This window comes from Camellia sinensis, chromosome 11, assembly GCF_055761805.1.
Source record: "Camellia sinensis isolate YWXY chromosome 11, ASM5576180v1, whole genome shotgun sequence".
NCBI classification, from domain to species: Eukaryota; Viridiplantae; Streptophyta; class Magnoliopsida; order Ericales; family Theaceae; genus Camellia; species Camellia sinensis.
The window spans coordinates 153,607,928-153,633,009 of record NC_138971.1 but is presented as its reverse complement, the minus strand read 5'-3'; the positions used below and the strand labels follow the sequence as shown (position 1 = coordinate 153,633,009).

At 36.6% G+C, this 25,082-nt stretch overlaps 1 protein-coding gene and 1 pseudogene across 5 annotated transcripts; one reads left to right on the top strand and one right to left on the bottom strand.

The window, feature by feature from the left end:
• Nucleotides 1-4,281: 4,281 nt before the first annotated feature.
• LOC114308525 (phosphoenolpyruvate carboxylase 2) lies at nt 4,282-24,610 on the top strand. 5 transcript variants are annotated; one of them, XR_014344831.1, is made up of 5 exons: nt 4,311-4,726; nt 4,841-4,925; nt 22,403-22,489; nt 24,082-24,249; nt 24,351-24,610. XR_014344831.1 is itself a non-coding variant. In XM_028254146.2 (3 exons), exons 1-2 carry the CDS (start codon nt 4,467-4,469, stop codon nt 4,917-4,919), a joined length of 339 nt encoding a protein of 112 aa, XP_028109947.2. In that variant the 5' UTR covers nt 4,282-4,466; the 3' UTR covers nt 4,920-4,925; nt 8,203-8,456. The 5 variants fall into 5 exon arrangements, 2 of the variants coding, with proteins under 2 accessions (XP_028109947.2, XP_082752039.1); XR_014344830.1 differs by having other exon boundaries at nt 24,076-24,249; XR_014344829.1 differs by lacking the exons at nt 22,403-22,489; nt 24,082-24,249; nt 24,351-24,610 and adding exons at nt 7,226-7,286; nt 8,203-8,456 and having other exon boundaries at nt 4,282-4,726.
• LOC145803306 (AT-hook motif nuclear-localized protein 23 pseudogene) lies at nt 18,028-19,235 on the bottom strand (annotated as a pseudogene).
• Nucleotides 24,611-25,082: the final 472 nt, after the last annotated feature.

Below are 25,082 nucleotides of genomic sequence, written 5' to 3'. Positions count from 1 at the left end.
TTATGACATAGTCAAAGGTCACAAATGGCATAAAGTGAAGTCATTGGTAAAATGACTTTTAGGACTTACACGGTGTGGAAGCAGGAATCCATTCTCTCACCTCGCTAACGGATCGATAAGCATATGCAGTACGAATGCATGCTATAGTGGAATAACTCTTCCAAAGAGTGATGTTAAACTCACACACTATACAGATCTTAGTCCAGTCGCTCTTAAGCACATAAGTCGTTTTCTAGCGTCTAACTCAAATTCTCTAGTTGCTTGCCTCTCGCATTTGGCTATCCATAACAGGCACATCATGGAAAAGTGGGTATTCTCATATCCATGGTAGGACTTTAACAAGACCTCATCTTGGCTCCAACCAAGCCAACATAGCTAGTGGATAATTTTAGCCTCACTCTTGGCTCCAAATACAATAAGCCACTAGTCTCATCCTTGCTCGCTACCTAGAGCTAAGGGCGATTACTCGTGTGAGTGAGCCAATCTTGCCTGCTAACATCAAATTTATTTATTCTGTGTGTGCTAATTCACAAACCATTGCAAAAAATAGTAAACATAAATGTGTAATAGAAAAAATATGAATACTAATGGCATAAATATCCCCCAAAAAATAAGAGTTCAACTGAATACACATATATCACCACCTACGTAGTCCTAAAGCCCTAACATGAGTAGGATAAGCATCTCTAGCAATGGGTTTAGTCAAAGGGTCCGCAACCATGCGACTCATAGAGATGTGCTCCAAGATCATTTCTTTCTGTGCCACAATGTCTCTGATAAAGTTGAACTCACATCAATGTGTTTCGTTCTCCCATGGTACTTAGGATCCTTAGCGTCAGTGAGTGCAGCCATGCTGTCATAATAGATAGTCATAGGGTCTGAAGTATGTGTGATAATATCCAAATGCTGAAGGAATCTCCTTAACCAAATGGCTTCCTGAACGGTAGATGAACAAGCCACAAACTCAGCCTCCATTGTCAATAAGGCGATACAAGATTGCTTCTTACTGCTTCAAGAAATAGCACCACCGCTAAGCATGAAAGCATATCTTGAAGTGGACTTATGCTCATCTAAGTCTCCTCCCTAGTCAGTATCACAATAGCCAACTAGATGTAGATCAAAACTTTGGTATCAAAGTGTGTAGTCTGTAGTCCCTCTAAGATATAGTAATATCCTCTTAACTGCTTTCCAATGAGTTGGTCCTGGGTTGGATTGGTAACGACTCACCAATCCGACTGCAGAACAAATGTTAGGGCGTGTACACATCATAGCATACATCAAGCTCCCAACAACATTCGCGTAGGGTACACGGGCCATCTTTTCTTTCTCTTCTGGAGTCTTAGGACCCATATCAAGGCTTAGGCTCTCGCCTCTCGCAACAGGAGTGTCAATGGGTTTGCAGCTCTGCATCTGGAATCGCTCTAGAATAGTCTTAATGTAAGTCTCTTGAGATAAACCGAGAAGTCTCCTAGAGCGATCCCTAAGGATCTTAACACCGAACACATAGCTCGCTTCACCCATGTCTTTCATCTCAAATGTAGAGAACAACTACTTTTTAGTGGCGACAATTATTTCCTTGTCATTTTCAGCCAATAATATGTCATCCACATATAATGACAATATTAGAAAAATGTCCTTGGACTGCTTAACGTACACACAGTGATCTTCATCGATCATTGTAAATGCATTAGAAACAATGGCTCGATGAAATCTCAGATTCCACTGTCTGGATGATTGCTTTAAGCCATAAATAGAACGTTGAAGCTTGCAAACTTTGCGCTCCTGACCTACTGCCACAAAGCCTTCTGGTTGATCCATATAAATCTTTTCATCCAATTCTCTATTGAGAAATGCAGTCTTAACGTCCATCTGATATAGCTCTAAGTCCAACTGAGCTATTATGGCCATAATTACGCGAATAGAGGCAAACCTCACAACTGGTGAAAATGTTTCCTCATAGTCCACACCCTCTAATTGGGTGTAGTCTTTCGCCACTAGGCGAGCCTTATACCTTTCTATGGAACCATCCGCCTTGGGCTTGATTTTGAGAACCCATTTGTTCCCAATAGTCTTGCGCCCTGGCGGCAAATCAACCAAGTCCCAGACATGGTTTTTCTTCATAAACTCTTTCTTCATCCATTGTAGCACTCTATTCTTTACTAGCAGGGGATGAGAGAACACTACAAGAAAACTGGGCTTAAGAGACGGAACTTTTTGCAACGGCGCATTTGCCGTCGCAAAAAATATGACTTTTTGAGACGGCACAATTTGCCGTCGCAAAAAAATGTGACTTTTTGAGACGGCACAACTTGCTGTCGCAAAAAATAGAGTATTTGCGACGGCATAAAATGCTGTCGCAAAAAAAAAAAAAGAGTATTTGCGACGGTACAAGCTGCAGTCGCCAAAAAAAAAAAAATTTTTGCGACTATAGTAGGTACCGTTGCAAAAAAAAAAAAAAAAAAAAATATATTGTGGCTTTGAGATGGCTTCATATATATATAGTCACAAAATGGTTTAAATAAATGCAACGGTATTTTTCTATCACAAAAAAAAAAAAAAATTAAAAAAAAAAAACGACGTCATCTTACTCTTTTGAACATTTCTCTTTTCACCCATTTTTTCATCTTCCTATCTCTCTGTCTCTGTCTCTTTTCTCTTTCTCTCTCTTACTCATCACTCTTCTCTGTCTGTCTGTCTCTCCCTTTCTCTATGTGTCTCTATCCCTCTTCTCTCTCTCTCTCTCACTCATCACTCTTCTCTGTCTGTCTGTCTCTCTCTTTCTCTCTGTGTCTCTGTCTTTATTCTCTTTCTCTCTCTCACTCATCACTCTTCTCTGTCTGCCTGTTTGTCTCTCTCTCTCTCTCTCTCTCTCTCTTTTTCTCTGTGTCTCTCGTCCATCTCTCTTCTCTCTATCTCTTTCATTTATCTTCTCTCTTTCTTATTTTTTTCTCTCTCGCTCATCTCTTTCTGTCTCTCTCTCGTTTATCTCTTTTCGCTCTTTTTTTTCTCTTTCTCTCTCTCTCTGTGTCTCTCTCTCTTTGTCTATATCTTTTCACCCATTTTTTCATCTTTCTCTCTCACTTTTCTTCCTCTCTCTCACTCATCACTCTTCTCTCTATCTCTCTCATTCATCTATCTCTTCTCTCATCCCTTTTCTCTCTTTGTCTCTTTTGCTCATCTCTCTTCTCTCTATCTCTCTCACCCATCTCTCTATCTCTCTCACCTCTCTCTCGCTCATCTCTCTTCTCTCTGTCTCTCTTGTTCATCTCTTTTTTCTCTATGTCTCTCTCGCTTATCTCTCTTCTCTCTATCTCTCTCTCTGTCTCTCTCGTTCATCTCTCTTCTCTTTTTGTCTTTTTTTCTGTCTTTCACTCTCTATCTCTTTCTCTCTCTCTCTCTCTCTCCCCTACTGTGTTCGTGTTGCTCACTCTCTCCCTTCCGTCTTCTCTATTTACTGAGCTCCCTCTCGATTTATCGATCCACTATAAGAAAATATACTTTTAGCGACCACTTTGTCTCTCTCTCGCTCACTACTCTCTCTCTCTCTCTCTCCTCTATCTGTCTCTCACTCATCTCTCTCTCTCACCACCCATCTCCTCTACCACCTTCACCACTACTACAAATGCCATTTCACTACCACCACTACTACCACGGTTGCCACTTCACCTCTACGACTACCATTACTACGACCATCGCCACCACTCCACTACCACTATTGCCACGACTACTACTACTACTACCATTACCTCTCCTTCACCCCCGTCACTCCACCTACTCTACCACTACCACAACTTCACCACTAATCTCATTCGCCATCACCACCACCACCACCACCACCACCACCATCTCTTATCCACCACCTTCACCACTACTGCCGCTCCTTCTCCTCTACCACAAAATATTACCTCTACTTCTACCAAATAAAAAATAATAATAATTTTTTTTTCATTAAAATAAAAATAAAACAAATAAATTTTCAATCTTAATAACTAAAAAAATAAATGATTTTTTTTTAAAAAAAAAATTCATTAACTACAAAAAAAAATAAAAAAATAAAAAGAGAGTTAAACCACGTTATTTAAGTTTGTTGTTTAAATTTCATTTGGGACCGAAATTTTTATTATTTTTTTCATTCCCCGTTTTGTTCCCCCCCCTTTTTTTTCCATTCCCCTTTTTTTTTTTCCATTCCTGTTCTGTACCCCCGCCTCCCCAACCCAAACAAAAAATCCCCAATCTCAAACCCCCCTGCCCAAAACCAAAAATCCCTAATCCCCCTCCCCTTTTTTTTTTCCATTCCCCCTTTTTTTTTTTGCATTCCTGTTCTGTACCCCCGCCTCCCCAACCCAAACAAAAAATCCCCAATCTCAAACCCCCCCTGCCCAAAACCAAAAATCCCTAATCTCTTCTTACCCCTCTCTCTCTCGATCGACGATGACTCTATTGTCATTGCCAAGTCATTCCCTCACATGCTTAACTTGGCTAACCTCGTTGAGGAGGTTCAGATTGCTTGCCATCGACGAATCAAGTTGAAAAAGGGGGATTTTGCTGATGAGAACTCGACAATGACTGAATCAGACATTGAAGAAACTCTCAAGAGACTTGTGGGGGAACTGAAGAAATCTCCTGAAGAAGTTTTTGATGCTATGAAAAATCAAACTGTCGATCTGGTCTTCACTGCTCACCCTACTCAATCTGTCCGCAAATCTTTGCTTCAAAAGCACAGAAGGTTTGTCATTAAATAGTTTGTAATCTTTCATTTGTGTTGTCAACGTGTTATAATCTTTGATGTTATGAATTGTTTTTTATTTGCTTTGATCAATCCCTTATTTTTTTCGGTCAGGATTCGTAATTGTTTAACCCAATTATACGCCAAAGATATCACTCCTGATGATAAGCAAGAGCTTGATGAGGCTCTATAGAGGGAGGTAAGTTTGACTGCATAATGCATTAGCTTATATATACCATCATGCTTTGGCATTTTTCCCAATACGTGACTTCTCACAGATTTACCATAATGCACTAAATATTAGGAACGTCAATTATGAGTTGCACCACCCACCATTGTCATTAGATTGAGAAGGGTTAGGTGGACAGAAGTTTGTAGCAGTCACAGAAGTCACTTTAGTAGACTAAAACTCAAGATAAGTAAGATGTGAAGTTATGGGTCAAAGCAATGCAATTTTGTTCTGCAAAATCAGTAATTCTAAAATTGCATATTTATTTATTTATTTATTTATTTACAGATAAGTGCTCAAAATAGCAACACTGCATATTCATCTTAGACAATAAAGTTTGAGGCCTCAGTTTTTAGGAGTCTTGTATGTCTTTTAAGCCTTTTAAATTTTGACATAGCCTCAGGGTTGTGAGAGAGTTTCTTTTGGTTTGTTATGTTTTCTTTTGTATGATTCTATGAAGAGATTTGTTGCCTAATGCATTTTTCATCATGTGACTCCTGAGGATGTCTTGTGCATCATTGTATATCTTTATTGTTTAGTATATTAACCTTCTACTTACGAAAAGAAACAAAAATATTAGACAGTTTCAGGACCCAAACTCAAAAGTAGAAACTTTGTATGCATAGATTAATCTGAAATAGGGACTGCAATAGGAAGTTGGTGGCCTAATTCATCAGGAATTATAAGACAGAATGCATCATGTATTTTATCTAGCAAACCAACAGAAGAATGTCTCTTAATCCAAAATGAAACAAAGTCATTTACCATAAAGGAAGCACATCGACTATAAAGATTTAGTACACGGGGAGGGAAAAAAAATTGAGAGAGAGAGAGAGAGCAAAAACCAAAGTATGTTACAAAAGAATTTAGTATTATCCTTTGTCTACAGTTTTGATCTCAAGAACATACCGTATTTGATGTCCACTATAAAGCAGTGTATATCATCAAGGTTTAAATAAGTTCAGTGGGTGCTATAAATAAGTTTAGAAATTTTTTTTATCAGTTCATAATTAAGATGAAGAGCCAACAGGATTGACTAGTGCATGAGTTAAGACCATTCCCAGTAGTGTTCCTATGTATTGAGCATTTTGGCATTGACATGATTATTAAAAAAAAATTATGTTAGCTGCACAATAAACATGAAACAAGCAAGAGTTTAATATACTTTCTTAACATGATATCAAAGTTTCACCCAAAAAAACATGATACCAAAGTTTTGGTTCCATGAAACATCACTTTAAACCTTGCATTTCAAACAAGCATTTCAAATTCACTTCGTTATTTATTTTATTTTTATTTTTTTATTTTTTTTCACCAACTTTGCTATTTATGATTTTTTTTCTTATTTTATTCATTGAACTTTGTAAGGTTTTTGATTACTTATTTTAAGTTCTTTCAAGACTTAATTTAATTTGATAAATTACAATTATTGAAGAACTTCCTTTGTATTGTTATTTTTTTTAAAAAAATTCTTTATTGTTTCTTTTATTCTTCCCCTCCCCTCCCTTTCAAGATGGTTCCACAAAATTCATATTTTGGTATATATTCACGTACTATAAATTTTATAAAAAAAATTAAATATTACTTAACATTATTTTTTATAATATTCTAAACAAAAGGGGTAAAAAATGTGTTGTTTGGTATACTCTTTTTAAATCAAATCATATGGGCAAGGAACCAAGGCAGATACAAAATTGTTCTAAAGAATCATCATTTTGGGTATTTTTGATTGTGACTTGAGAGACGACCCAAGTAGGATTTGGTTGTGACTTGACATTTTCTACATTATCTTGGTATTTGGTTGTGATTGGATTTTGAATGTGTTTGTGTGGTATAAATTGAATTGATGAAGTGTAAGGTTTATATATAAAATAAATTTGAGTTATTAATTTTTTAGGTAAATTTTGGATTTTTAGTATTGTTGATTTGAGATATGCATAAATTTGGAATTCATGATAATAAAATTTGTATTATTGTAAATTTTATGTCTGCACAAATTTAATGACTGTCTCTGAATGGTATGTTAATTGATCAACATTTTTAAAGAAATTAATTGTTTTATAAAATAATATATAGTTGTGTATTCAATCAAGTTATTCATTTATTTGAGGATATAGAACCTTTGTTGTTAATTGGACATGTTTTCACTATGGTATTTTTGGAAGATGAGATTATTACTTGGTGCTAAGATGTTTTATAAAACAATTAATTTCTTTAAAAATGTTGATCAATTAACATACCATTCAGAGACAGTCATTAGAAACTTTCAGATTACCAAAGAAAGATAACATATGAAACTTATGATTGGCAAGTGGGAATGAAGCTCAAATGGTATGCGCTTGCTCTGCATGCTCCAAAATTTTACTTTTATTTTTTTGTAGTTTTGTTTCTAGCTTTACTGGTTCACCAAATTAAACACATCTTATGCTGAGAGTTGGGAGATCATCACTTTGTTTCTCGTCCTCAACGAAGCTTTCAGTTCCAGAATTAAACTATTTGATTTTTTGCTGAAACGTAATCCTTCCATCCATCTCATTGCACATTAAATTCATTTTTCCATTTAAATTTGTTTAGCTTGGAAAATAAAAAACAAGTATTTTTTGAGAGGTGACTATTGTTTAATTTTACTTTTTTGAATTTTGCAAGTGAAATTCAAAATTTCTTTTATATTGGATTTTGGGCAATGTAAATAATGAAGCTTAATCCAAAAAACAAAAAAAAAACTCTCATCAAAAGTAGTATAGAATCTTATCATAACAACCGAATGAAAATAAGTTTGGTTTGATGAAGATGTAATAAGCAAAATAATTGACAGTCTGTTAAGACAAATAGAATCGTTAGTATTTATTCTATTCATCTAATCACTTTATGTCAAATAGAGAATATTTATTTATTTCCCAACTTCATCCAAAAAATTGAATTTTGATTTTTTTTTCTAATTTTTTAGATAACCAAATAAAAGTTTTAAAATTTTTTTAAAATTGAAGTTAGAAATTAAGAATCAAACAGGGTGATTAGTTTTTGTTATAGTATTAAAATTTATAATTTTTTTTTTTGTATTTGATGCTATAGTAAAATTTTTATTTTTGTATTTGATTGAGATGTTTAATTATTCATGTGGGATTTGATGACTAACAAAAAAAATTGTTGTATTTGATGCTATAGTAGTTAAATTTTTATGTTTTTTTGTAATTAACATTAACACATAATTATATTGTCATTAATTATTTTTGTTTTTATTTTTCAGATATTTTCCATGTAGGAGTGTGCTTCTTGTGGAATGCATGCCTGTGGAGAATGTGGCTAATTTTTTTTTTTGTTATGTATGAAGAATGATGAGAAAAACATTTAATTTTGGTTTATGTTATTTTGAATTATGAACAAAATCATGTATTTAAACATTATATATGTATAATGGAACATTATGTAGTGGGATAATTTTGTTGATGTGTAATTATGAATGGAAGAATATTTTATTATGAAGAAATTGTTATTTTTATACAGGAATTTTTATATTATTATGCAATTATTATGGAGAAATTTTAATATTTTTAATAATTTTATCGGAGGATGTTTTTTTCTTTTTTGTGACGGCATTACACCGTCGCAAAAAACAGAAAATTTTAATATTTTTATTGATTTTGTTACAAGTTTTACTTTTTGCGACGGCACTAAACGGTCGCAAAAAATAAAAATTTTATTATTTAAAATAGAAATTTTATTATTTTTTAATACTTTTTGTGATGACAGTACACTGTCGCAAAAAATAGAAATTTTTCATATTTTTAATACTTTTTGCGACGGTGTGGCGTCGCAAAAAAGTGTTCTTACTGTTGCAAAAAAAAAGACTATTAGCGACGACATTTTTTGCCGTCTCAAATAACATTTTTAGCGACGGTAAAATAGTACCGTCGCAAAAAGTCAAGAAATTTCAAACATTATTAGTGACTGCAAAGTGCCGTCGTAAAAACTCTTTTGCAACCCCCCCAGTTGTGACTCCCCTTTTGCCGTTTCAAAAAGTCATTTACCGTCGCAAAAAGTTTTTGCGACGGCATTAAAAGTATTAGCGACGGCATTTTACTGTCGCAAAAAGCTGAAATTTTAGTAGTGGAACCACTTTGAGATTCTTAGGCTTCATCTCATCACTTAGAGTAATCATGAATTTTTCCCCGTCAATCTCAAAACGACGGTGGGGTATAGCTCCACGCTTGCTTCTACGCAGTTGAGAGTGCTGAGAATCCTTATCCATTGGATCTAATTCATGGGTAGGTAAATCGTTCCTACTGTCCCTAGGAGTTTGAGGGATTATTTCTTCATTCTCTACTAGGTTACTAGGTGTGCCTTAATGTAGATCCTTCATCTCATAGAGCTCTACATCTCTAGTTACCTCACCTTTGCTATGGAAATCCTCCTCTAGGAAATTCACGTTTCGTGACTCAATTTCAGTCACACTTCCATCTAGATGCTCTCCAATAAACACATAGCCCTTAGAATGCTCACTATGGCGAATGAAGATACACTTCTTTCCTCTAGGGCCCAACTTCCCAAACTTATGAGAAGCGTTGTGTATGTAAGTTGCTGAACCTCGAGGTCGAAAATTGCCCATATCAAGTTTTTTGCTCGTCCACATCTCATATGGGATGGAAGGAACTGCTTTGGAGGGCACACGATTAAAGATGTTGACAGCAGTCAACAAGGCATCTCCCTAATAAGAAATGGGAAGATTAGCTTGCGCCATCATAGATCTAACCATGTCAAGCAATGTGCGATTCCTTCTCTCCGCTACACCATTTTGCTACGGAGTCCCAGGAATTGTTAATTGCCTGATAATCCCTTTTTTCTTGCAGGGCACTTTAAATTGCTCAGATAGATATTCACGTCCTCGGTCAGTCCTTAGAGCCTTAATGCTCTTGTCTAATTGATTCTTAACCTCATTAACATACTATCTAAAACAATCCAATGCTTCTGACTTGTGAGAAATCAAATAGACATGGCCAAAGCGTGTGCAGTCATCTATAAATGTGATAAAATAAGGGGCTTCATGCCTTGCCCTCACATTCATTGGTCCATATATATTAGAATGAATAAGCTGTAATAGGATAGATGCCCTTTTGGCTTTCCCAAATGTTTTCCTTGTTGCCTTTCTAGCAAGACAGTGCTCAAAAGTAGGCAAAGTGACTCTACTGAGTGGGCCTAAAAGGCCTTCTCTAGCTAATCTAGTCGTCCTATCTTGCCCTATGTGGCCGAATCTAACATGCCATCTCATAGAATCATTATCACAAATAGATGCAATGTAAGAAACAGAGCTATTGGCATTTTTATTAAAACTAGAATCATCTACATCCAAAACTAGGAAACCATCTAAAAGATAACCAAAACCACAAAAAATTGTTCCCAAATAAATGCTAACACCATTATTCTCAAAACAAAAGCTAAAACCAAGGCTTATCATGCTAATAACTGAAACTAAGTTTCGCTGAATATCCGAAGCATAAAGAACATCATGAAGATACAAGGTGTGCCCTCGTCGCATTTCCAGCTTGTATGTGCCAATGCCAAGCACCTCCATATTGGACTCGTTCCCCATGTAAACTTTTATGCTCCTAGCAGGTACTCGATGATACTCAATGAACCTTACTCTGTTCTTTACGATGTGGTCTGTTGCTCTTGAATTTATAACCAAAAATGAGAAGGATAAGCAATTTATGCTTGACTAGAAACAAAGTATTTAATACGAGAAATTAAGTAAGGGAGTACCTTCTTCTGCTCAGGGCAATCCAGAGTGAAATGTCATTTTTTATTACAGTTAAAGCATGTCAGCTTAGCTTTTACCTTCTTACCACCTCTCTTGACCTTACGCTTGAAATTTATGGCGCTATTAGGCTTTAGCGCAGTTACTGCTTGTTTCTTAGGAGCACCTTTTGCTTTTCCACGCTTGAACTGAGAAGTCCTACGCGAGCTTGACTCAACCACCATAGCAGAACTATCAGACTTAGCCGCCTCTAGGCGCTCAGCCTTTAGCTCTAAATGACGCGATATGTCTTCGAATGTTTTCACACTCTCATTATGCATCATGTTTTGCTTCATCTGCTTCCAAGAATTTGGCAGAGAACGAATCACAGCTTGCACTTGTTGCTCTAGAGTCAGATTGTGCCCAGCAGCCGTAAGCTCACGTATCATGGTTGACATGACCCTCAAATGCTGCTTCATCGAGTGATGCACTTTTTTCTAATAAGAGTCAAACCTTATAGTTAGCCCACGTTGTAGAACGTCCCCGAACGTCCCGAGAGGGAATCCCCCCCCGTTTTGTTCATTGGGCTCACTACAGTTCAAGACTCAATGTCACGGTCCTGTATCTAATCTCGCAGAGTGCAATGCAAGACCGATGAAATCATCAAAGAGTCCAAATTCGGCAAATCATTTTTGAAAACAGATTTTTTGAAAGAAGTGCCAAACATGGACTGCTTTGCCAGATACAGAGTGGCCACCTAAATATTTTATTTTGGGAAATTTAGGAAACCCTGACTTGTTGACTAAGGCCACGTGTCCGTCATCACCAAAGTTGCCTCGGCTCGGGAACTTCGGTACGATTGGGGAAGGTCACTTCGTGAGCACCCCCGCTCGCCCGATCAAAGATCGACCTCTACTAACCATGATATCGAGTTTTGAAAACATTATGCGTTCTTATTCCGGTTATTAGCCTAGACTTACTATGTGATGCACACAGCATACAAGTATAGACTGGATCGCCTGAATTAGAACGAAACATCTCATGTTTGTTTTGAAAACGGTTTGCTACTCGCAAGTAGGCTAAAATGTGGATTTGCCACCCTCAGGTGGGCTTAGAAAACAAGACGATTTGCCACTATTTAGTGGGCTTAAAACTCACAATTGATGAATTGTTCCAATCCAAATAACCCAACCTTCACCCACAGGCATTTAGGCAGTTATATCACATAAGCAATTAGCCTCATGGTAAACATGCTATCATGACAGTCACTCACACACATGTAAGGATGCTAAAGCATAAAACTTACCGAGTACTCCGAGCCAAAACAGAAACTAGTTAGAAATCAATGCATGATCCTAACTATACAGAAATGCCTAATGCAACACATGCAAAATGCAGCTAAGATAGGCTCGGCTATTCTAAGATGGCATATGAAATGCTACAACTAACAAGTATTCAATTTGGAATTGAAATACAATGCAGTTAGTATGATGCGCCGAGCCCGGTGCATGCAAGACAGATGAATGAATGCAAACGTGCTATCATACTGTATGCTAATTGAAACATGCCCTAATCTAACCATCATAAGATGGTAAATAAAAGGGAGAAAGACGTGGGGTTGGAAGACATACATCACACTCATGCACACTTATTACAATTGTGCCCTCGCTCGGAGGGTCCGAATAAATAATATACAGTCCGAAATGAATAGTAAAATATTACAAAATCCTAATTAATTAACAAATTAACTAGGAAAGCGATAAATCAGCATGCAAGCCTATGGACTGCCTCAGCTCTGTTCCGAATGATGGGAGATGCATGCTTGAGTTGCCTGGCGCGGAAATCGATTGCGATGCCCCGATTCGCCTCTGTTTGCAATTGTTTTCGGAATATTGCGCAACACTCCAGAAGGCCGCTGATTTCTGATTTACTGCAATAGAGAGCAACAAAGGGGCATGACAAAGTATTTCACACATGTATGCATGACTACTCTTCAGGGAGTGTAGTCCTCGATCCTCGTGCCACCAATCACGCATATCGATGCATGATGGCCGAGGAGTTGAATTGCACGGCTCAATATGAAATGAATGCACATGAAAACACAACAAGACCTAAACTCCATCATGGGTAATCCGGAGTGTCGGTGATAGGGAATTGAGACACGTTCTGTCACTCGGGGTACGAAATGTACCTCGTTTCCCATGCTCGGGCTAACTCCTATCCCAAACACAATGCAAATGAGTGGCATACACAATGCGACTAACATACAACCTAGCATACGCAATGCTATGAAATGGCATACACGAAGCTCTAACATGCGACCTAGCATACGCAATGCTATGAATTGAAAAGGCATACACAATGCATAATGGACTTACACCAACATGAGTGGACCTCAGCCACACTCCCATCAGTGGCCATGAGATGAAAGTGAGATGACCGAAATACGTGCACACATGCACGCAAATCGAGGACCGAACCTAAGGCATTAAATGCCACTCTACCAAAGCATGGCAAGGATGAAGCATGACATTCAAGCATGTAATTTTCAGCACTGAAACATAATGCTAAATGGTCCCGAAACATGGAAATATGGCATCCGATGCATAGAATAAGCCCCGAAACCCAAAACTAGTCCAATGCATTGAACCACAAGTATACAAAGGAAACATTATTTGATCATGAAGTCTAAAGATAGAGCCAAGGCAGTCCCAAAACATGCACATTTCTAGTTTAAAGCATGGGAAAAAAATGCTAACATGATGGACTAAAATAGCATGCAACATTGGCTAGCTAGCATGGTTTACATGGCATGTATATGAAGCAAATGAGAACTCATCAAACCAGCCAAAAACAGTGAATAAAACATGCCAAAATATACCCAAATAATCACTGAAATGCAGCCAATGCATGCAAAAATGAGGGGCTTCTTTGGGAGGCCATTCAAGGGGTTGTTAAGCACATATAAGATAGACACTTAGCATGACCAAACCAACTCTATAAATGAGTTATGAAAACCCTAAAACTCACAAAATTGGCCCTGAAATCAGTCAAGGAAGCATACAATGAAAGGCCCCCTCAAAAGGCCTTGAATGGAATTGTTCTACACATGCATTGTAGACATAAAACATGGCCAAAAGGGCCTTGGACAGAGCCAAGGCAAACCCTAAAACTCACAAAATGAGGCCTGAAACAAGACTTCGATGCATGAAAAATGGGATCCCTTTGGAAGGCCCAAAAGACCCCCAAACAAGACAAGGAGAGAGGGGGTCACCCCCCTCTAATTTTGGCCCTCAAAAATGTATCTAAGCCATTGAAAATCCACTGGATTTCAGTGGCTAAGAGGCCAAACCATGGCCAATGCAAGTGTTCTAATGCATAGCCTTAATCATGAAGAGATGAAGCATGCATAGGGGGAAGATGACCCCAAACAGAAATAGGACCTTAACAAAAATTGAAGAGGAGATCAAAACAAGAATTTTTCTAGTTTATAACAAATCTCAAAAATGTTCACAAGTAAGGCTAAAGTATGATGCAAAAATAGCCCTAAAAGAGAGATTGAAGAAACAAGGAAGTAGATGACCTCAAACAGTAAAGTACCCATAAACAAAGTTGAAGAAGGGCTCAAAATAAGTCACTTTACAGTTTATATCAAATCTCGAAAGTACTCACAAGTAGGACCAAGATCTGATGCAAAATAGGCCTACAAAAAGGGGTAAAGCATGCAAGGGTGTAGGAGGCCTCAAACAGAAAAGTGTTCTTAAACAAACATGAAGAAGAGCTCAAAATAAGACTATCTTCAGTTTACACCAAGGCTCGAAAATGCTTTCAAATGGAGCTAAGGTATAGGGCAAAATAATGCAAAAATGGGAGAAATGAGGACTTACCCTTGAAGAGCCGACCTCCAGCAGCTTTTGGACCAAGTTGATGAGCTTCCAACCTCTGCAAATGGCTTCCAAGGTGCTGGAATGGATGATGGAGGTGTGGTGCTAAGGGTTGTAGTGTAAATGGACCAAGAAAGTTAGGGTTTTGGAGCTTGGAATAGTAGCAATGGAGGTGGGAGGTTATGTGCCTTGGTCAAAAATGTCTAACCCTTAGATATGAAGAGGGCCTCTCTTATAGAGAAGAGAGGTCAAAGCTTCTCTTGGAAGCTTCAAAGATCCTCCATACACGTGTATGGAGGATGCACCAAATGTCCCCCAGCTGGCACAGCTGTAAAGTATTCAGAGAGGGCAAAAAGCAAGAAGCAGGCCGGCCAGTTCAAGTGGCCGGCCAGCCACTCCCCCTGGTCGGCCGACCAAGGGTCAAAAGGTTCAAGCCCCAAAGCTCGTCGTCCATGAAGCCCTTGAAGTTAGCTTTCCAATGCCGCCAACCTTGCATTAAAATTCCTCCTGTGCAAAAAGTTATGCCAGTTTTGGTGAAGCCGCGCAGATTCGGTCCAAACGGACTTCAACCAACCATATCTCCCCTACCCGGACTTGTCCTTAGGAGATTCTTGAGTGAAAAATGAAGCCCCGGAAGTAAGCTTTCCAACGGTGGTGGCCTCATATCTTAATTCCTTCTGTGCAAAGAGTTATGCCCATTTCGGTGAAGCCATGCAGATGTTTTCTCGGATTCATGCTGAACCACTTTTGACTAAAAAAAGCTGGTCGGCCATCTGATTTTCTGGTTTTCCATGTGGACACATTGAAGCCCCCGACGTTAGCTTTCCAATGGCGCCAACCTCGCATTAAAATTCCTCCTGTGCAAAGAGTTATGTCCGTTTCGGTGAAGCCGCGCAGATTTGGTCCTATCCGGATTCATGCCGAACTTCTCCCAAACTAGTTTTGCTTTCTCTTCTCCTCTTTTCTTCAACTCCAAACCCCTAGACAAGGTGTTTTGAAAGATTTTTCAAAGATTTCATCTCTCTTTCGTTCATTTCCACTTTGTCCTTGCTCGGTTTACCGAAAAGCGCAACATTTGACAAAATGTGAGCCTCAGAACATCGTAAAAACTTTATTTCAAAAACATTTTGAAAGAGAGGGTTTTAAGGTCTAAAATCTTTTGATCAAGATTGTTTTGGTCCAAAAAGGGGTACGAAGTTGAGATTTGACTCTCCTCTTGCCGAAGAAATTGACCCTTTGCACTGCACAACTTCCAAAACCATCAGTCGCGTCCAAGTCTTAAAGGCGGTCAAAAATAGGGTGTCTACACACGTAGCTTTGCCAAAGAGGTGACACCAAACTTTTGCTTGAGAGCTTCCCACGTCTCAAATGCAGTCAGGCAGTGCTCAAACTCACTAATCAAGTCGTTGTGCATGCTGCTCAACATGGTAAAACGTGCACATAGATCTTTATTATCCAAGTCTTATAGACTTCAAGATCACGACGATGTTGAGTTGTATTGCCCTGCTCAGGCTTAACCATCACTTGTTCAAGTGTGTTCAAAACTTCTTGCTCATTGAGGAGGTATTGGATCTTACGGCGCTATATGTCATAGTTATCGCCATCCAATTTCTCTCCCTTAGTTAAGTCTGCCACCACTGTCTTAGCTGCCATTTCTACATACAGAGTAAAGGAAGAACAAATGGGCAGGGGATATTAATGATAGCAACACAAAATTATTTTGCAGCAAAAGAATCTAAATTAAATAATGATAACATTATACATATCTCAAGATCGAAAATTTTCTATGCTCGTAATCATCTCTGCGCCTCTAGTGACAATTATCAAAATTTAATTTAATTCCATGCACAAAAAAAAAAACCTCCCACTTCTTATGGCATGTACAAAGCATGATAATTAGTCTAATTCCATACAATAGCATCTTCATGTAAATTTACTATTAACTCATGATATATTCATTTAATAATGGAATTCAATAAAAAAAAAAAAAAAAAAAAAACTAATCATGCTTCTCTAATCACAACATATTACAAACTCTAGGAAAAAATAATAATATGCTGTATTTAATATTCAGATTATGCCATAACAGTAAGTACATCACTTTTGAAATTTTTTAAAATTTTAAATAATTAATAAATACACATAAAATCAAAAATAAATATTCTAGAATCTAGTAAAATGCAACAATCATACCAATAAATAATAAACCATTACTGTAGTCTACAGTAAAAATTTCAGCTTCAGAAACTTAGTCATGTAACACCAGAAGCATTTTAAAACAGAAATAATGAATTATTATTTTAGGAAAAATATTTTTTATTTTCATAAAACTTCGAAAATTTTATAGTAGATAAAAAATTTAATTTTGAGTCTAACAGTAACAACCACGCTTAAAACAAAGCTATAACAAATTACTTATGACCATTTAAAGCAATTTTGATTTTTTTTTTAAAAAACAAACAGCGCCTTAGCACCCAACAACCAAGCCGGCGTGAAAAACGGCACGACGCGTAGCGCATGCGTGGACAGCGTGGATGACTCACGCAGATGACATGCGCAAATGACACGCTTGTAAGAAGAGCGCCTAGTGCGTGCGGGCTGGCAGTGACGCGTGGCGCGCTCATGGGCGGCACTGACGACGTCATCTGGGGCGTGCAATCCACACGTTGCCTTCCGGGGTGTTTTCTGGTCCAATTTTGGTACTGTCGGACTCCATTTTCCAAAATAAAAACCTTGGTGGTCTTAAAAGTGACATTTAATAAATAGAAATAATGGGGTGTATCACATACTCTCTGTAGTGAGAGTGCAAGTGCAGAAACTCTGCACTTCATTTTCTTCCTTAAGCCACCAAAAAACTAAAACGAACCCAAATTAGGGTTTGATTTTTCACATCAACCGTAAGTCCAAATCTAACAAATAATATATGGTTTTGAAGGTCTCGAAACAAGGATTCTAAATATGTAAGATTTGTAGACTGAAATTAAAGCATGTAAAACCATCATGCAAACAAAGTTTCGAGAATATAAAATGGGTCTTCATTTTTCTTGCAATCTAACTGTTGAATTTTCATGAAACTTTGCAGATATATTCTACATGAAATGTACTACAACATATGTATATATATATATAAAATTATATACTTATTTTAATGCAAAAAAATAAGTACGAAAATATTCATTTAATGCTTTGATACCAATGTAAGATAGAGAAAATACAGTGGGTAAAGAGATTCAAACCATACCTTGTTTGATAGAATCCAACTCGAAGAACCTTATGGGTAATCACGTGCTTCACAAATCACGAACTACGAACACCCAGCAATGGAGTGATACCATAATATGAGTATCACCCATACTAGTCACAATGCAAAGACTTGATCTTTGTTTTCAATGGGAGAGAGTTACAGAGAGAATATGGAAAAAAATCATTCGTTATTCGATACATCCCACATCCCATATACCGTATCAGATATATAGGCTGAGCATCTAGCCATTTATCCATATCTCTTGATAAGATATGGTAGATATAGATATTGATTATGGATTATCCAAATAATTCAAATCCAAATTGAAATTTACACGGATAATTTAATTGGTCATGGGTCATGCCACATGGGCGCTCAAATTCGGGTCCAATACCCAGCCTAATTTCCAACATTGACCTTTTTATGATACAAAAAAAGAAGCCTATTTCACCTAAGTCAGAGAGGTTGCGAAGATTGAATCATAAACAAATGTGATCATCATAACATTATCGATTCATCAAGCGAGCTGAGTTTCCCACCCAATTATCAACTAGTAACTGACAATTATTAGCCATAGGCAAATTCAAGAAAGGAAGACCACAAGATGGGTTAAGAAATCCACCACCGCCACCGCTACCGCCGCCGCCGCCGACGACGATGGAAACCTCTGACACCGGTGGCTAAATCCGAAATGCCGCCTCCTCCTCATCCAGCGACAGTCTCTCATAGGCAACATTACTAAACGATGCCGCAATCAAAACCATCGGCCCCGCCGCCATGAGATCTTCCACTACACTCCCTCCCACCAGCTGTCCCTGCCCTCCACCCAAAAACACCGTCAAGCTCGTCGCTCCCGGCGGCGCAGACGACAACAAGAATGACTCGCTCAACAATAGAATCTCAAACCTCTCATGTAACCTCACCATCGCACCACCACCCGCCGCCATGGTTGGCTGCTGGAGACTCACGTTCGTGACGGTCCCATTCCTGCCCAAAACACAAATCCCACACTGCCAGCGGCGGGCATAGATGGCTACGGAGTCAAACACGTCGCAGCCATTGCTGACCTCGAGAATATGAGCTCGGAGCGTGTTCGCGCTCTCTTGGGTTATAATTACCTGTGGTTTGGGCTTGTTTTTGGATCCGGGTGGTCGGCCTCTTGGCCGATGAGGGACCATATCATCGGAGTGGTGGCTGCCGTTGTTGTCGTCGTTGTGTCCTTCGTTTTTAGGAATTGGTGATAGGTATAATGAGAAGCACTGGCTAAATCAACTAGACATGGTTTCTGCAACAACATAAAAAGAAACAAAAAACAAGAAAGAAAAAGTAATAAAAAAATAGTGTAAGAAAGATTTAAAGCTGTTTTTGCTTTGATTATTTTATCGAGTAAGATATATATAAAATAAAATAAAAAATGTTAAAAATAGAAAAAAAAGAGAGCTATTGGATTCGAAAACTTGAATGGGTTTGAGGATTTGAGTGGAGAGAAAGGGAAGAGGAAAAATGAAGAGGAGGATTGCGGGAGAGACAAGAGAGACTCAAAATGCAGTCATTTCTCTCACGCTACATGTTTAAATATAAGAAAAAAAATTATATATATTTTTTAAATAATTGTTTATTTATTTATGAGATGAAAAGATTAGAGGATAAATAAACGTGTTTTCAAAGCGCGTAAAAGTGTAACATGTGCATGGTTTAATTTTAACTATATCAGGTATATATAAATATGAATTATGTAAATTTTTATATTTTCTAAACTAATTTAGATTGACCCTTAATTGCAAAAAATTAGATAGAGATCACAGAGTCGACCCCAAAGCTTTAGGAGTCAACTCTTAATTCTAAAGAGTTTGGCTGTGAACAGTGAATCACCTTTTGAATATAGAGTCAACCCTATTCATGGTGCAAATGTTGCCTGTGCCCCGTGCAAATGTTATTTTGGCACTGTGCAAGTACTATTTTGTAAGGTTGTGCATATTTGTCACTTGAATTTTGCACATATTGTACTTATTTCGAGTACAAAATTAAGGTTTTAGAGATAAATTTTTAGGGACAAAAATAATTTATCTGCAAAAATTATACTTTTAAGGACAAAATGAAGGAATTTATATATATATATATATAATCATGTTATTACATTTTTTAGACAAGTTTATTTGGTTGTAAAAGGATAAGTCACTTTTACCTACAATTTTAGTTGGTCCCTAATAAACCCAAATCATACATTATTTTATTTTATATATTGATTTTTGAACTCAATAGTCGGGACTATCTAAAGAAAAAAAAGAAGCATCCAGGTTCTATATTTCATCACTCACTCACTCACTCTCTCTCTCTCTTTCTCAAATCCCTAATTTCTTTTTCTCTCGCAAATGCAATGGTTCTTCTCTACGGATCTTGTTGATTGCTTCTGATCTCAGCAACAATTTCATCCCCGAGGAGTCCACTGTGATTTTAGCGTCTGGGTTCGATCGATTAATCGATTTCAGTCTCATAGATTTGGTTTTTGATCCATTGTTCGTATTTATTCTTCGAAAATGCTTATTTATCAGTGTAATGTTTCTGTTGATGATGTATTATCATAATATGATTCATTTTTATTTTGTATTTGTGAGTGTTAGATTCGTTTAGAGTGTTATCATAATGCACTGTGATTTTGTGAAGCGGAACAAGTGAGGTGAGAGAGAGCTTGAGAAGTTTGATTTGGACATACCTACTCTGTGATATTAGTCGTTGAGTTTCATGGCCATTCAATGGAAATGTATGAATATTAATGCAGAAGGAAGACAAGAAAAAATCAACTTGCTTTCAAATTTATAATTAGGGAAAAATCTCAGTGAATATTATTTCTCGTGTATGTATATAATAAGAATGTGTTTGTTTATGATATGAGACTTTGAAGAATTGAAAACAGTTTCGTTTTGATAACTAACAGTGAAAGTGCTTTTTATTTTAAGTGTTTTAAAGGTTATTAGTTGAAGGTTATTATTATATAATTATATGTAATGCTTTAATCGAAGAATTTGTGTTCTTGTTTAAATTCTCTCTATTTTCTACTCTATTAATCGTACTAGGTTCGTTTCCATCTCTCTCTCTCTCTCTCTCTCTTATGTTTATTGGTTCATAGTTGAGTCATGGGTTATTCATGTTTAGTTTAATTGAGGCTTAAAAATCATTTATTAGCTTAAAATTTGAGTAATGTTACAATGATCATTTAGGTTTTTCTTGGTACACTACAAGAATTAACATTTTTAGCGACCAAAAAATTGGTCGCAGAAAGATCATATCTAGTTGTTGATGAGTTTTCGTGACCAAAAAAAGTTGGTAGCAATGTAGTCACTAAAAGCCGGTCACAGTTGGTTTTTAGCGACTAAAACTAAAGTTGGTCGTGGAAAGTATTTCAATTTCTCAAAAGTAGTTTATTTTGCGACGGAAAATTTAGTCGTTGAAATATGGTTTTGATGACTAAAATAGAGTTGGTCGCGAAAATTAGGAATTTGCGACCATATATGTTGGTCACGGAAATCATTTCAATTGCTCAAAAGTGGTCATTTTGCAATGAAAAAGCTACGCTGAAAGATAACAATTGCGACCACCGATTTTAGTCACTGAAATGTGGTTTTTGGCGACCAAAACTATCTTAGTCGCGAAAAATCTAGCACAGCAACTGCTTGTCAAGGACCTATTGCGACTAAAATTTTATTGGTCGTAAAGAAACTTTCAATTTTAAGCAACATATGTAATACTACTTTTTTTTTGTAATACCTATAATACATTTACAATTAACACATAATTCATGTCCATTCAATTAATTCAACATACCAATCCATCAACAATCCAATCTACAAACAAAAAAAACATCAAAAGGAAGTCAAAATAATAATTAATCCATCGAATTAGTACCACCTGTCAACATGAACATATTAATATTTGACAAAATAACCATCCATTTAGTTTACAAAGTTATCATCTATCCATCCACTTAGTGTACAAAATTACCATCCATCCATTTATTGTACAAAATAACCATCCATTCATCCATTTAGTTTACAATGTATATTCACCAAATCAAAATCATATATCAGAAAATTATCAAAGATTTCAAAAACCATTCATATCCAAGTGCATGTCATATTTGTCTGATGTGAAATATATCAAAAAGTCCATGTATAAGCATAACTTAGAATTCATGCACCGACAAACTGATCATGTCCTTAAACACGCATGACTACACCTCTAGCTGCCTATAAGGGAAAAAAAAAATATGAAGAAAGTGTTGTTAATAATAATATTTTTGATTACATTTCTATTTAATTTTGTAAAATTCTGTGGATCTAATTCCACTTCCAAACTAGCAATCACACAGAGCTTTATTAGCAATCGCATGGAGCCTTTTGAACGTCATGATCACATCTTAACATATTGTATTAAGATGTTGATTTTAGCATATTCGATTTCACTTAACATATATTAAGTTTCCTCCCCATGATACAAACTCATGATGGTATCCATCAGCTCTTTTTAAATTATCTTTTTGGGTGTTTTATCCTAACGCTTCTATTTAATGTGCCATCTTCATCTTCTACAGGTAGCAACATATGACACAGTGGAAAAGAAAATGGCATTTTTTGAGCCTTCACATGCTAAAGATTTTCTCTTCATCTCTGGAACCAAGGTAGGAATTGAATCCTGATTTTCTGGTTGTTAGTAGTGTATCTCAGGCTCTACATATCTTAACATAAATTCTTGTAGAAGAATTCGTTATAGAACATTAGAATCTTTTAGAGTTCTAAATATTATCTACATCCAAGTATGCATATTTTGTGTTTTTGTCAGGGGGGCTAGGTTTTCTTTTGCCAAGAGCCACCTCCAATCTGAATGTTGTGAGGGTATGATGTTTTGCTCAAAGTTGCATGACAATTCAATTTGTCATAACTTGGATAGAATAGGCTAAATGAATTAGGTCTAATCTAATGATCTTAACTCTTAAGCAATCAGTGGAAATAATATGACAAAATTGGTTTAAAATCGGTTTCACGAGAGAGTAATGCCTATTGTGGAAAGGGAAAAAAAATATTCCCTTCTAACTTGTGTGTGTTTTGATCGAAGGTGTATGTTATCCTAGATGCATGGAAGTGGTATTCAAGAGTTAGTCTTTTTTCTTGAGATCTAGTATTGACTAGCATTATTGCTACCTGGGATAAGAGGTTGTGACTTGGCATGATGACTAGTGTTGTCCACTCAGCCTTGTGGCATGGGTTTGAGTCATGTGAATTACCTTCTCCACCGAAAAAAAAATAAAAAATAAAAAAGTGGGGTAAGGTTGCCTACCTACCGACTCTCCCAAACCCTACTGTAAGTAGGAGTTTTTTGCAACAAATAGTGTGGGTAAGATTGCATACCTACCAATTCTTTGACTTTACTATAAGCGGTAGCCTTGTGCACTGGGGAAGACAGATTTATTTATTTATACATAGGATATGCATGCTTAGAAGACATTAATGTTCAGGGCCTAGCTTACAACAGAGACATTAATGTTCACTTGAACTTAAATGCTTGCTTAAAATAAAACATGGAAGTTCATGGCCTCTAGGTCATATGCCTGATTAGAATGAAAGAAACCTAGAAAATGCATCTGTATGTCTTGTTGATTGCTCAACTAACACTCTTCTAAATGGAGTCACACATCCTTGTAGATTTGATGGATATACATCGAAGGAGGATACATCCACTAGATCTTTCACTATTTATTCAAAACATTATATCTAAACCTCAAACTTTGCTGAAAATTTTGAAACCGACTTTTCCAGGTTCATACTTTGTATTTTAGATAATGAGAATTATGCAATAAAGATATATTTGGAGGAGCATCATTGCATATATGGCACTACTTTGTTTTCAAACTTTATTGATAAGAACTTGTAGATTTCATATTTGTTTTATGTCATTTTTGTTGAAAAGATTTTCAAGAGGAAAGAAGAAGAAGAATTACAAACAGACATACGTGGAGAATGATGTCTGAGTCAAAATGGACAAGTTGGTTAATTATAAAATATTGCTATTTTAAAAGCACTAATATATGTAATAAAATTTAAAGTACTTATTCATCAAAAAAGTCGTATCCACTATGATCGCCTAGCATTTGTCTCATAAAGTGTTTGAACTGCTCAAAGCATTCTTCATATGATTGAATTATCCCTTTTAGTGATGCTACCTCTTTTTTAAGGCCCTCAACCTCTTTATCATGTGCTTGTGACCTAGCTGTAGACTTGAAAGTGGCTGACGGCTTTGGACCAACACCGAAACCTTTCAAATACCCTGACTTCTTCCCGAGGACTCGAATAGAAATTTGCTCTTGTGTGAGTGGGGTTGCTCCAGACTGTGAAACTTTCTCATGAAGTTGGTCCATCTTCTCCTGTCAATTAAAAAAAAAAGGTTAATTACATTTATTCTTGTTGCTTTATGATTGGAACAATTTGTGTTGTCTTGGCAATTCATCTATTGGCAATTCATCACTGAACCTATTTTTTGGACAGGTTCATGTAAAGCTATTGGGACTCGTTTGGTGGTTTGGAGGTGGCTGCATTGGGTGCCCTTCCATGGATAATGTCTCTCTTGTTCTTCAAAGGAATAGCCTATTAACTTGGTGGTGGCTGCAACATGCGCCCTATCATGTTATTGGTTGGAAAATCTGTGTAGTTTTAATTACTACATGTAGATCTCTGTTTCTGTTTTGGTGGTTAATTTGGTCTTTATTATTAATGCCTACTTGTACGGGTTGTGTAGGAGATTATATGTGTAGTTTTAATTACAATGTGTATATATTTTTATACTTCAGGTATGTAAAGTGCTTTTAAGTAAAACCAGGAGGAGTTAAAGTGTAACTAATCAAAGAACACAAAAAAAACAAGTAGTTAAGAATATGAATAACAAATATAGTGAAGGTATCCTTACATATAACACCCCACAAATTGGTTCAATCCAATCATTCTTTTTCTTACTCCAATGTGAGGTCTTGTAAAAATCTACGATGTGAGGCTCCTTGCCATTTTGAATTCCCTGCATTAAAAATATAAAATTCAAGCTTAGCAATATTATTAATAAAAAAAATACAGCATTAATTAGTAGTTTTAAAACAAAAAATATGTTACCTCAATTGAGATTGCCGCTGAAAATAACCTTGAACCCATGGTGTGATTATAGGGTAACTTTTTTCTATTGTCTATGGCTCTTTCTGACCATTTCTATAATGCAATACAAATATTAGC

Bases quoted from the DNA above. Each gene is read 5' to 3' on its own strand.
- LOC114308525 (XM_028254146.2), top strand. From the start codon at position 4,467: ATGCTTAACTTGGCTAACCTCGTTGAGGAGGTTCAGATTGCTTGCCAT. The intron at 4,727-4,840 runs GTTTGTCATTAA...TTTTTCGGTCAG, and splicing joins TTGCTTCAAAAGCACAGAAG to GATTCGTAATTGTTTAACCC.